This window comes from Cupressus sempervirens, chromosome 2 (genome assembly GCF_028749045.1).
Source record: "Cupressus sempervirens isolate cs-2001-9-10 chromosome 2, ASM2874904v1, whole genome shotgun sequence".
Lineage (NCBI taxonomy): Eukaryota > Viridiplantae > Streptophyta > Pinopsida > Cupressales > Cupressaceae > Cupressus > Cupressus sempervirens.
Genome location: NC_143119.1, coordinates 722,813,240 through 722,827,893, shown reverse-complemented (window position 1 = coordinate 722,827,893; position 14,654 = coordinate 722,813,240). Strand labels below are relative to the sequence as shown.

The window sequence follows — 14,654 nt, the reverse complement described above, 5'->3', positions numbered from 1 at the left end:
GAATGATCAATTACCTCCACAGGATACAAGAAAATTGAGGAGTGTTCTATTCCTCCTATTTGTCCAACCATCAGTCATGATGGTGCAACCCTTTGCAATCCACTCCTTTCGGTTCTCCTCGAGCTCAGCCCTCATGTCCTCTACCATCTCATCCAAGAGGTATCCGCTCAACTCAGCCTCAATTGGGGCTTTAAACCCCGGACCACAAATAGCAACCGCATCTATCATGTTCTGTCAATAAGGAGCCCTGTCACAAATAAAACTTTAGATGTCAAAGACTCAAATTATAAAACAAGTAGATATAATTAAAGTTTTACTTTCACTTTTAATTTTAACTTTAAAGAAAACAACGAAAAAAGAATCAATTACCTGGCTGCAATAAATGGAATGTTGCAAAAGTACCAAAATTTGCATATCTCCTTTCTGGAAACATCATGAATCTCCTTGTTCAAACCTATGCCCTCAAGCGTGGGTTGGGAACCAGGAGTAGTGCAGGGCACAAAGTAACTATCCATTCTGTTTTTCCGCACTCTAGGCTACAATAGGTTGGTGTGGGACTCTGTCTCAGTATGTGACCGACTAGCACTAGCACGAGCAGAAGAACTAGGATAAAAAGGAGGCCTAGAAGAACCCTCTCCAACACAACCTACAGATGCAGGAGCTGATGCAGATGCAGATGTGGATGCGGCTGCAGATGCGGATGCGGGAACATTGGAGCCAATACCCCTTAACCCTTCAAGTTGCATTTTCCTATTGGCTTTGTCTTTTTCAATTTTTTCTAATGCCATTAAGCAAGTGTGTTTTGCCTCAGGAGTTTGGTGAGTGCAAATTGTAACATCGTGTCCAGGTATAGCAGCAATGTGGTATTTCAATCTATAAATACCCCCAGAAGTTATTTTTTCTTTACAAAAAATACATTTTGTTTGATATTTGGTTCTTCCAAGAAACTCTTCGTTATATTTCCAACATTCATCTTTTCTACCCATTGCAAATTTGCGAAAAATGAAAGCAAAGGCTGCTGCAATAAAAATTTATATGTAAAATATCAAAGTTTGAAGCTAATAAAAGCTACAAAACAACAAACCCTAGTTTGCAACTTAGTAAAAATAAAGAACATTCAAGATCTAAACTAAAAATCTTGAAAACTATAAAAATTTAACAAAAAATGCATAATACACTGACATGCAAAAAAAAAAAGAGCACTTACCTCTTGCAAATGAATTGAGGAGTGTTGAAATTGGCTCCTTAATGCTCCCAATGCAATTGATGGCCTCCCCAAATGGATTGCTGATCTCTTTTGTGCTCTTTCTTCTTGCCGGTTAGAAACCTATGGCTTTTCTTTTCTCTTCTTCTCTCTCACTTTTCCTCTCTTCTACTCATGTTAAACAAATAGGAGGCCCTTTAGGGTTATAACAAAGAGAATAGGTCAAAAACAAAGTTAAAAAAACAAGCAATTTTTTTAAATTTTACAAGTCTATACTTTATTGGCCGTGGGCGATTCATGCCAATTTTTTCAGGCGATTCATGCGATTTTTTGGATGAATCGCCTGAATCGGCAATTCAGGCGATTCACCTGATGAAATCGGCGATGGCGATTTCCGACTCCAAAAAAATCGCCATTGCTGAATCACCGATTCAGGCAATTTTTGGGCGATTCTTGTTACTCTGGTCGTACCTCATGATAGGGCTTGAAGAATCACCCAAGGATCTCTAAAGACCAAGTGGGGTTGGATTCGACTCCATTGTGCACATCAAATCCAACATCTAGTTTTGGAGGGGGATTTGTATGTCCCTAGTTTGTACGTTGAAGTCATCGACAATAAGAATGACCCCAACAACAAAATATTTAGTAATAGTTTCATATAATTCTGTAAAGGGATCCTCCTCCAACCCTTCTTGAATGGCATATGAATATGACATTGAAGGAAAGTAACAAATGACAATGAAGGTATACCTAAGGCGTGAGGTCGCCTGGCTCACTCGGATTCGCATAAAGTTAGCAAAGCAATCAGAGTGAACCACAAAAGTCGTAACCTAAAGTTGACTATTAACCAGGCAAGCCACCCCAACGGAACCCCTCACACCCCCAAAACATCAAACCTCATCTTTTCAAGCTAAAAGCCAGTAAAATCCAATAATGCCAACAAGTGGCCTAGTGGGACTCTCATGGGTCTTTGTGACAAGGAGGTCCACAGAGCCAACCGCGTCGAGAAGCGAACCCAATATGGACCAAAAGGACCCAATGTCGTTCCAGCAATTGACATGCAACGAAGCAACTCTATGTTCCTTCATGCCCAACCACACCTATGATCATCATTTGGTAGTCATAGCTACCTAAGTTATCCAACTCAATGGGAAAAAATCTCTAATCACTACCTTAAGGCTCTTAATGACAAGCCACTTACCCTCACGTCTCATTGCTACCACAAGCCCTCGAGAATGTTTTAGTTCTGCCACCTGTGATCTAGTAAGGTCCTTGTCCAAATAAATCTTAATGGGGAGACGAAACAATTTCCTCCTAGCTCTCAAGACATGGAGACGATCAATCAAGGGCAAAAAATGGAGGAAAAGTGTGTTATCACAGCCACATCATGGTCTATCAAGACTGATATCTGAGATATCTAGTTGATCATTAAGAAAAGAGTACCCAGCAGTAAGCTGATCAAACAAGGAAAGAAGGCCCTAGACCTTCAAATTAAGTTCACATACACTCCTAGTGTACTCTTTAGATAATTTAGCATGCATGACTTCCTCTACCCTGGCAAGGGGAACTACATTGTTACTACTGTCATGAACAGAAGCATAGGACTGTAGTTGTTTATCTGTTTCACATTTGTGACTCTTGCTGTGAGACCAATTCGGATTGCTTGCAACAGAGTTCAGGAATGTTTGAATGTTTTGCAAAAACCGATTTGAACAAGGAATCATTTCTTAAGATCTTCATTCTCTATTAAGATGAGTGTAATGTTATTGACCTAGACCCTTTCGACCAACTTCTACAGAGATGATATGTGAAAAGATGATTTACATTAATATATAAATCGCGAGACTGATGTAGGTTCCTAGACATCCATATTTACATCACAGGATCCCTGCAGGCCTCATCCATATTTGAATCAGAGGATTCCTGCAGGCCTCTCACAGGGTCATCCATGATAGAGGAGAGAGCAGAAAAAATAAGTCCCAAGTAGCAGCAAAAGTAAACATGGAAGAGATCATTAAGAACCAACAACAATAGTTAGCAGAGGTCAAAAGTAAGCCAAACTTGGGCAAACTGTCAAGAGAGGCTCCAAACAACAAGCACACATCAGACGAACAAGAGGCCGGACTAGCAACGTGCAATAAACCAAAAATGGTAATGGTAATCATGAGGGACAACTAAACGCATAAGTGTAGATAAAACAAGTTTGGAAAAATGCAAAAACGAAGACAGCAGAGATATTTGGAGCAAAAAAGGTTGTATAGAATGCACAAACGATCACCGAGAAACCAAGAGCAGAACAAGGTCGATGAGCTCCCAATGAGAAGGAAAGTCAGAAGCAATGAGAACAATGAAAGTAAGCAAGCAAACTAGTTGAGGACTAACTGCGAAAGAAAGGAAGGAGGGTCGCTACAGCAGGAGGCCCCAACACATTGCGAACGACGGTAACAAAGCAAAAGCCTAACACAGGGGCCACGAAAGACAAGGCCGCACGGGGAAGAGGGGGTAATGGTGGCTCGTGGGAGTCATGGTCGGAAGAAGAAGATACTTTTAACAACTGTTCACACAAACATGGAGAGAAATACTTCAAATCAATCCATTCCCTACTTTGAATAGAAATATTTCTCTATTAGAACATGGAGACAATCTTCACACATAACAAATCACAAAAAATTGTAAAATAAGCAAGATCTCTGATAAGAAATAAATATACTTTTAATCTGAAATATAATAGACTGAACAGAATTCAGACTCTTATATATCATTTATAATAATGCTCACAGTATTAATTATATGGATCTGAAGTACACACTATGACTTGTTCTTGATACTTTCTAGCACTTTACTTTAAGACCAAATCGCAGATGTAAGGGAGCATTACCAATGTGATTGATGTCCCTTATCTCACCATCGGTCATCTATAAATATTGGAGTGAACGGGCTTCATGACCCTGTAGGGACATGACTCCTACATGGCCCAAGGGCCACGTAGAGCCATAGCTCTACGGTGCCATGAATTACATTAGTTAAGGAGGTCAATAACATAACATAGCTCAGTTACTACTAACACTGCCCAATCAGAATAAACTCAGCCAAATTAGTATTAACACAACCCGATACATGAACAGTATTAACACAACCTAATACATGAATGGACAAGTATATATATTAACATGAGCATATGAAATACAGATTGCATTATAGTAATAATGTTAATGCGAGTATATATATATATGATGATGATCACAAATTCAAATACTTATGATACTGTATATTTCGCTTCCATTGAAGCTACACTTTAACACTCCCTCTTAGCAAGAGAAGAGAAATATCAAACATATCTCAAGAACCTTAACATAATATCCATACAAATATCAGATTACTTGACTTTAACACTCTGAAATAGTGACTTGTTAAATAACTATAATCTCAATATTATGAACACCATCATAACATGTATTATGATCTTCAGCACACCAGTCAATAATTAGATTGATCCACTAACATATTATCTCCTTAGTTAAATACTTTCTATAATGGTCAACTACTTGTTTGTAGTCCGTCTTTCAGTCTAGATAGGAATGTTTCCTATCCTGTCTTCAGTTTTGTTTCTAATTTCCTCTTCAGCCTACGTTGTTTCTTTTAGAAACAACGTCATTGTAATTCTTTATAAGGAACACATTTGTTCCTCTGTTAATCAATGAATCATTCAGAAATTTGTTAATCTGCCAATTCTTGAATCTTGGTATCAGAGCCTAATACGTTATTTTTTCGAAAAAAAATTGAAATAATTTCTAAGGTTTTTTGATCTATGAAGAATCGAAGACCAGTTTGCCCAGTCTTCAATCTACCCTAACTGCAACTTCAAAATGCGTTTTTTTGGTCTGAGGGTTTTGAAAAATCGTAGGTTTTTGTTGGAAAATCATGTTTTTTTGTGTTGGAAAAACATGGTTTTTTCTTTAACACTCGCGGCTTGTGGTAACGGGTGACGGCAATTAGGGTTCGATATTGAAGAGGGAGCCTGAGAAATGGCTTTAGCGACCACAATGGGAGATCGACAAATATGATCGTGACTCGTCTTTACCTCTGCAACCCGTCTTTATTTCTGTTTGCAACTCGCGTCTACAAATCACGTCTGAAAATCGTCACCCGTTTTGAAGGCTTCTTGGTTCTAACCCGACATTATTTGGAGGCCAAACTCCACTCTCTATTTGCAAAAAAGGATCTGTGCAAAAATCGACCAGTATTCTTCACGAAATCGCCATTTTTTCTGCAACTTTTTTCCATCAATGGCTGCCAACTAGGGTTTTGTTCGAAAACCCTAACTTTTTGACTCGGAAATTTTTTTTGATCACATATTCTTGGTGGGGTTTTTAAGATCTCAAATGCGTCTTCATCAAATTTTTGTGGGTGCCTTGTTTTCCATGCCTCGATTTTCGAGTCTACGGATTTGAAATCCGACTTCAGATTCTTTCTAGGTTTTGTATCAATTCCTCTGCGTACCTATCAATTTTTCCTGGGTCAGCTAGGAATTTGCCTTGGAATCCGTGCCTGTTGAATTTCAATCTTGAAGTTTGTACCTGAATTCTTCGAAATGGCATCTTTGACTAATCTGATATCCACTAGAAGCAACACATGTTAACAATCTCCGAGTATCATCGTTTCGATGAGCTTGTTCTAGGCACAAAGACTCGTCTGACCTCTGACCAAGTAGAACAAAACAAGTTTGATGATCGCAATCGAGAGGCCGTTATGCTACTTAAGCTCTCTGTTATCGATGATCAGCTACCACAGATACCTTCCGGCAAGTTAGCTGCAGAAATCTGGAAATATTTGAAGGAGGTGCATGAAACATCTAACAAGAGTCAGGCATTCTTTCTGAAGAATCAATTGTTCTCCATTATGATGGATGAATGTATGTCCTTGCAAGAGCATCTAACAAAGATTAGGACATCTACGATCAGCTTGAAGCTATTGGTTGGAAAATCGAGGAAGAGGATATGGCAGTCATCACTCTGAAAAGTCTACCATCGTCCTATGAGCACTTCATAGAAACACTCAACATTACGTCAACTAATGTTGATCTGAAGTTTCCAAAATTATGCATCAAACTTCTGCAGCAGGATCATTGGAAACAACAGTTTGGTAGCAGTGCTTCTACAGCCTCCTCAAAGCAAGCATTTGCTGCAAAATCCTTTCAACTAAACATCGGCAACCATCAGTCTTCTTAGCCTTTCCAGCATCAACCTTTTGCACAATCCCTGGATGGCTCTACGAAGCAAAATGTACAGTGTAATTACTGTCACAAGTTTGGCCATATGAAGTTCGAGTGCCGAAATTTTTGACTGCCCAAGCAAGGCAAAATGCTTCTCAGACAACAACGTAAGTTATTGAGCTTCCTAATCAAGGCGAAGCTGCATTTTTTGCCTTCTGAATCTGTTTCTTTTTTTTTCTAGGTTTGTTGATTTTCTCCTTAAAAATCATTTCATGTTGTCTATAATATGCAAGGTTGCGTGAGATTCTGGGTTTTACCGTTTTTTCCACAAAAGTTTTGTAATTGCAATATGTTTTGAGTCATAGCACTCTTCTGGCAAAGCTTCTTGGTTTCAGCATTCTGTAGATCCAAGGAGGGTCTCTGTTATCCCAAAATGTTCTGACATCCGTACGTTGACCATTAAAGGAGGGTATTAAGATATTATCTCCTTAGTTAAATACTTTCTATAATGGTCAACTACTTGTTTGTAGTCCATCTTTCAGTCTAGATAGGAATGTTTTCTATCCTGTCTCTTTTGTCTTCAATCCAAATAGGAATGTTTCGTATCCTGTCTTCAGTTTTGTTTCTAATTTCATCTTCAGTCTACGTTGTTTCTTTTAGAAACAACGTCCTTGTAATTCTTTATAAGGAACACATTTGTTCCTCTGTTAATCAATGAATCATCCAAAAATCCATTAATCTGCCAATTCTCGAATCTTGTAACATGATCATAATACGTTCGTTATCAATGACTTTCGGCGTATCCGGAACAAAACATAATTTATCATGATAACAGACCTATCATTTGTAAGATCGTCACCTTGCAATGATTACCTTTTGAATGTCTATGAAAGATGGTCATCTTTGATTACATATCTGATGCAACTATTCCTTTAGAAGCATAAACACCCATATATAAATTGAAACTCAAGTTCAATATAAAAATTACAATTTGATCATACCAAGGTTTCCTCTGAACTATTCCAATTTAACCTTGGCAACAGGTTTGGTAACAACATCTATTATTTGCTCATTTGTACTTATGTACTCTAGTTTGATAATATCTCGATCTACAATATCCCTAATATAATGATAAGGTATCTAAATATGCTTAGATCGATTGTGGAAAATTGGATTTTCTGAAAGCTTGATACAACTTTGATTATCACAGTGAATAATAGTTGGTTTAAAGGGTTTCTTGAACAACCCAACTAGCAACTTCCGCAACCATACTGCTTCTCTAGCTCCCATGGACGAGGCTATATATTCTACTTCAGTGGAGCTTAAGGCAATTGAAGATTGTTTTCTATTGAACCAAGAAATCATTGCAGATCCAAGACTGAAACATCCTGTGGTACTCTTAAATTCAGTAGAGCTGCCTGCCCAATCAGAATTTGAATATCCATGAAGATTGATCTCAACTTGTTCATATTTAAATCCCATACCAACTGAACCTTTAAGATATCATAAGATGTGCTTAGCTACCATAAGATGTATCTTCTTTGGTTCACACATAAATTGTCTTAATATATTAGTTGCATAACAGATATCAGGACGAGTGTTCACCAAGTACATTGGTGAACTGATGATCTGCCTGCAGTAAGTAGGATTAGTAGGTTCAGATTCAAATCCGTCATTCTTCAATTTATGTAAGTTAACTTCCATAGGAGTTATTACTCGTTTATAATCCATCATTCCAAACTTAATGAAAATACCAATAGTGTATTTTCCTTGATTTAAGAAAATGTAGTTCTCCTTTTGCCACACTTCTAGACTTAGGAGGTAATGAAGAAGTCCCAAGTCTTTCATATCAAATTTTGTTAGTTCTTGTTTGCATTTAGCTATAAGATGTTCTTCCGCTATTATTAGTACATCATCAACATATAATACAAGAATAATCATATCATCTTTATCCATTTTAAAGTGTATGGTAGGATCTGCTTCATTCTTGGAATACCCCAATTTTGTAAGATAGTTGTCTATCCTTTTGTACCATGCCCTGGGTGCTTGTTTGAGGCCATATAGTGCTTTCTTTAATTTACATACGTGAGATTTTTTGTCATGAGTAATGAATCCTTCTGGTTGCTCAATATATACCTCTTCTTCAATTTCATTGTTTAAGAATGTTGTTTTGACATCCATTTGATGTATCTTCCATCCTTTGGATATTGCAATTGCTATGATAGTCCTAACAGATGTCTACCAAGCGACTAGAGCAAATATTTCTGTATAGTCAATTCCTTCCTTCTACGAGAATCCGCGAGCTACAAATCTAGCTTTGTATTTTTCAATGCTGTCGTCAGGTGCATGCTTGATTTTGTATAACCATCTAGAAGAGACAACTACTGATTCTTTGGTCTGGGTACAACATCCCACACATCATTTTTTAGTATTGATTGATATTCTTCAATCATTGCATCTTTCCAAGATTTGCTTGATAAAACTTCTTTGAAATTTGTAGGCTCTGTTTTGATGAGTTCAGTGAGTAATTGTACATAGCATAATTGATTTCTTGTCTCTTGTTTTCTCTAACTACTTCATAAAGTTGGAAATGTTTTTATTCTATCATTTTTCTAGGCCAAAGTGGTCTCTTTTTATTGATAGGATTTTCATTATTGTCTGAAGGTGTAATATGTTTAGTATCATTCTCCCTCTCATTCTCTACTGAAAGATTCTCATCTAGTTCAATAGTAGGTTCTAAGTATGATTCATCAATGTTCTTGGAAAGACTAAACGCAATGTCTTTTTCAAATTTTACATCTCTACTGATTTCAATAGTTCTTTGTCCAGGGACATAGATCCTGTATCCTTTGGTTGATTCATTGTATCCGATGAGTATACCCTTCTTTTTTGATGGTTTTAATTTTGTTCTCTTTTCTTGAGGAATATGAATGTAAACAGGACATCCCAATATTCTTAGGTGACTTAAGTCTGATTTGATGCCTGTAAATACTTCTTCAAAAGTTGTATTTTCCAATATTGAGTGAGGACATCTATTTTGAATATAAACTGTAGTATTAGAAGCTTTAGCCCCAAAAAGGTATGAAGATTGTGGTCATGCATCATAGCTCTGGCTGATTCAATAACTCATTTGTTCTTTTATTCTGCAACTCCATTATGTTGAGGATTATATGGTACAAAACTCCCTCTTAATCCCAACAGAAATGCAAAAGCCTTTAAACATTTCTGAAATGTATTCACCTTCATTATCTGATCTCAAGGTTTTGATTTTATGTCCCGACTGGTTTTCAACTAGGGCTTTGAATTCTTTGAATTTGGATTGTACTTCGAGTGATTCCTTTTGTTTAAGAAAGTAGATCCATGTTCTCCTAGAATAGTCATCTATTAAGATCACATAGTAGAGACATCCATTTAGGGAAGGTACAAACATAGGACCACAAAGATCAGTATGAATAAGTTCAAGTACATAATTTAATTTGTGTTCACTTTTGGGAAAGGATCCTTTTGTTCTTTTACCTAGGGCATATCCTTTGCAAATGCCAAGATGGTCAGGTTTAAGACTAAGTAACCATGTTATTATTTTCCTATAGTAGATAAAGCACGAAAATGAAGGTGACCTAGTCTTCTGTGCCATATTTCATTTGAGTTTGATGCTTCGTGATTTAGGGCTAAATTGTGAAGATTGCAAAGTTTATATAAACTTCCATCTCTAAATCCAATGGATATAGCTTTCTTGATGTTGGAATTCTTTGGCCAAAATAGTACTTTATCTTCTTGAAAGGTGATTTGATATTCTTGATCAGCAAGACCGGAGATAGAGGCCAAATTTCTTTTTATGCCAAGTACAAACAAAACATTCTTAAGTTGAAGAGTAATACCTAAATTTAGTTGAATTGAACATGATCCAATACCTTTTACCGGATGAGTAGAGTTGTCTCCAATGGTTACTTCTTTAGAGGAGAATTCTTCAAAACTTCCAAATTTATCTCTAAAGCCTGTGCTATGACAAGATGCTCCACTGTCTATGATCCAAGTGTTTTTGTTTGAATTTAATTCACTTGAGAGTGCTAGATATTATGAAAAGTTTTCATCGTTTTCCTCTTTGATTTCTACCAAGGATGCTTGAATTTTCTTTTGTTCAAGGCAAAAGTTATGAGTGTGACCGAATTTGTCACATTTGAAGTATTGTACTTTTGACCAATCCCATTTCTTGTATGATTTGTTGAATTCCTTTCTATTTCGTTTGAATTTACCTTTCTTTTCTTTATTGTTGGTATTGGCATGAAGAGCTTGAATGTCTCCCTCTCGATTTAAACTAATACCTCTGGAAACTAACCTTGATTCTTCTTGAGTACATTCGTTCTTAAGTAGTTTAAACTTAGGAAGATTAGGCCAAGGACTTAGATAACGAATAATGTTTCCCAAGATAGAGATAGTCCTTTTAGGGCTATAATGCTAAGTTCTTTATCATCTACATGGCTTCCAATAATCGCAAGTTGATCTTTTAACTCCGAAATTCTTAAGAAATTAGATGTTATTGATTCTCCATTGTTCATTTTGATGTATAGTCTATCTTGTTTTAATGTTAGCAATCTACCAATGTTGTTAATTTCAAAAGTGTTCTTAATTGTTGAAAACATCTCAAAGGCTGTCTTAAGACTTGATATAGAAGGAAGAATGTGATCCTTTATAGAATCTATGATGATCTTCATGGCTTTACTGTTGTGTCTTTTCCATCTTGTCTTGTCTAGATCATTTTCTGGTATCGGTTTATTTGACTCTATATATTCTTCTAATTCCATCTCTCGTAAAATAATCATTACTCGAATCTTCCATGAGGCAAAGTTTGAAGCCACTTCAAGTCTATACTCTAATCTTACGTGATTCACCATTTTGAGTTTAAGATATTTAGAGTCTGATATTTAACAATGCTGATATTGAATTTCTCTATCAGGATGGCTCTGATACCATGTAAAAGTAAGCAGGATCTCTGATAAGAAATAAATATACTTTAATCTGAATTATAATAGACTGAACAGAATTCAGACTCTTATATATTATTTATAATAATGCTCAGTATTAATTATATGGATCTGAAGTATACACACTGACTTGTTCTTGATACTTTCTGGCACTTTACTTAAAGACCAGATTGCAGATGTGAGGGAGCATTACCAATGTGATTGATGTCCCTCATCTCACCATTGGTCATCTATAAATATTGGAGTGAATGGCCTTCATGACCCCATAGGGACATGACTCCTATGTGACCCTTGGGCCACATAGAATCATGGCTCTACGGTGCCATGAATTACGTTAGTTAAGGAGGCCGATAACATAACATAGCCCGATTACTATAACACTGCCCGATCAGAATAAAGTCAGCCCAATTAGTATTAACACAGCCCGATACATGAACGGATAAGTATATACATTAACATGAGCATATGAAATACAGATTGAATAACAGTGATAACGTGAGTATATATATATATATATATATATATATATATATGATCACAAATTCACATATTTATGATAATGTATATTTCGCTTCTACTGAAGCTACACTTTAACAAAAATAACTCTCAAGAAAGAAATCGAGGTGAGAACCACACAATGACAATATCAATGAATACTCAACACTCGAGGACATCAATTTGCTAGCTGATGAAGACAAAAAACAATTACAAAGAGAAGCAATTAGTGTTTGACAAAGAAAGCAATTAAAGATTTAAACTATAGCCAACCACCTTTATCATCCCACCATCCAAGTTTATAGAGTATATCAGCAGTTAAGGAGATTATCATTGTATGAAGGCTGACTCAGTCTTATAACAATATGCTGGTCCCAACATAACAGAAATTACACTTTATTAAAGGGGAAGTATCATTGAGACAGTAAAGATAATTGTTAAGGCAGCAATAAACTAAAAGCAGCAACCTTTACTAATTGAAGTTAATGAATTGGTAGGCAGTATTTGTCTATAGTAGCAGGCCTAGGACATTTTCAGCTCAGACAGATTACCAAGAAGTAGATTGGATCAAGGAAGGGAATAAACTGGTTAATTCAAGGCAGGGATCATCTCACAACCACTGTCAAGAAGACACTACAGATTGCAAAGCCTTCTACATGATTGCTGTCAAAGGAAATACTATGGGTCGAACCCCAAATAAAAGACTCTCCTCTACCTGAGTTAGGTCCAAGGAGGAGAATCATGATCTGCGTTAGTTAACAAACTAATGATAAATTAAGATTTAAGTTGTGATGAGGGGCACAAATTAGTCAATAATTGCAAAGGTTGTGTAAGCGAGAAACTACTTCTCGCATAATGCCCTAATGTGGAGCATTTAAGGGTTGTCACAAGATCTTTTAACGGTATTGCAGATTTTTTTTACATACTTCTGTATATCTGCTGTGCTCATTCGAGCCAAATGTCAACCTAGTGCAAGGAGGGTTATAAACTGTTCAACTGTGCACATGCACAAAGGAGGTTACAACTGGAACAGCGTCAAGGTTGCATGATTACAAGACTACATCAAGAAAAGCAACGGATTCCAAATGAAATCAGATTCACAACCAAGCCAATCACATGATCATAAAGATAGAGCAGGGGCAGTCATCTTACATGATAAAGATCTGAAAATTTGCTTTGTAAATCACAAGAACTTAGATTCACAGCATATTTAATATTATATTGAATAAGAAGATTTTTCCCTTGCATTCCCAATTCATATAAATCTCTCAAAATAAGTTCTCTACGATTTTAGCATTGCATAGCAAAAAATCCCTTAGATCCTTCAACCCAATCCCCCAAGTTCATAAGTATAATTATTAGATTGTGAAGATAGAAGGAATCTTAGAAAGTACGATACACCTTGTGACCTCATGCTTACCACAGGAAGCTCTGACCAATAGAGACAGGTCGCTACTAATGTAATTGTAAATCAAGTCTGAATACATACATATAAAAAAATTGGTCACTACACATTGAGGGCAATAAACTTTTGGATACAACAAAAAGGAAGAGATTAAGATAGGCCTAGATGATGAGCACACATTGTTTTCTTATGACTAGCAGAAAACCACAAATATGAGAGCTATGAATACAGAAGACAGCAAAAAAATTATATTACCTACAAAATGCCTCCTTGTTTTGTGAAAATATTTCTACATTTATATAGAAAATTACCTTGGTTGAAACAAATTGTCCTAATTCGGCATAGCGCTCAGCACGGGCAAGTAATTGTACCATTAGCATATGTAATCCAGGAGGAACTTTGAGCTTCTCTACAGCTACACTGCAATTTTTTGTTTTCAATTGTCAGCACAGTTACCATAATCAGTAAAAGACCAGCATGCAACATTTCAATCTTTGATCCTAGACTCCTGCCAAATATGTTCATACAAACATAATAGCTGTTGTACATTTGATGCATCACTTCTAATTTTCTTTCATAGGAAACAACACAGGAAAGAAATATTATCAAATTTCAAAGAAGATGGTAGACAGCAAACCTGCGATAATACTCCACGATTAGAGCAACCATGTACATTGGGTCCCCTGACATTTCTTCCTCAACAATAGCAAAGACATTCTCAAACATTTCATCTGGTGAAATCATGGTACTTGTAGTCCGGGGTGTACCCAAATCTAGTACAACTGATTCTAGAGGCCCTCCAGCATCAAGTGCAAGTGATTTTTCATGTCTTATGTTTGATTTTGCAGACTCAATGCTGGTCCTTCTTTCAGAGTTTGCCCTGGTGTCACTCTTGCTATTGTCCTCACTAATGTCAAAATGGATAAGACTTTGGGGTGTAGAGCTACCTGCAGTATCTTCTAGTTTGGCCCTAACACGAGCGTTTAAATTTTCCTGATAGTCTGTATCTCCAAGAGAACTGCTTGAAGATTCCCTCATGCCTGATGTTAAAGTAGCATTAACATGTTCCTTCTCAACATCAATATAATTTGTCTCAGCCTTGGTGGCCTTCCCATTGATAGAAGAAACATCTGACTTGAAAGATTTTTCGCTTTCATGTAAATTGGAATTTGAAGACTGTTGATTAACAGCTCTATTGGGTGCAGCAGTTTCAGGTGCTCCGGGCAAATAATTTGCCACTCTCATACCATGAGAGTATGAAACTGTCAGAATCTCCATTGCATTTGCAATCAAAGAAAGTGCTCTCCGCTCCAAAATGATAGAACGCATAACTGCCAAAGACAATTCCTTTGCCTG

General features: G+C 36.6%; 1 protein-coding gene across 10 annotated transcripts in view; it reads right to left on the bottom strand.

The window, feature by feature from the left end:
• The window catches only part of LOC149575418 (C18orf8), a 148,467-nt gene that overhangs the window by 29,397 nt on the left and 104,416 nt on the right, over positions 1–14,654 (bottom strand). For 7 of the 10 annotated variants that reach the window (XM_089815150.1, XM_089815153.1, XM_089815156.1 and 4 more), the window contains 2 exons: positions 13,936–14,651; positions 13,610–13,718 (listed from right to left, as the gene is read on the bottom strand). In XM_089815150.1, coding sequence (XP_089671276.1) covers positions 13,610–13,718; positions 13,936–14,651 — 825 coding nt within the window. Of the gene's footprint in view, positions 1–58; positions 248–13,313; positions 13,371–13,609; positions 13,719–13,935; positions 14,652–14,654 lie in introns of those variants that run through there. The other 3 variants (XR_016360170.1, XR_016360171.1, XM_089815158.1) reach the window with 2 other exon arrangements.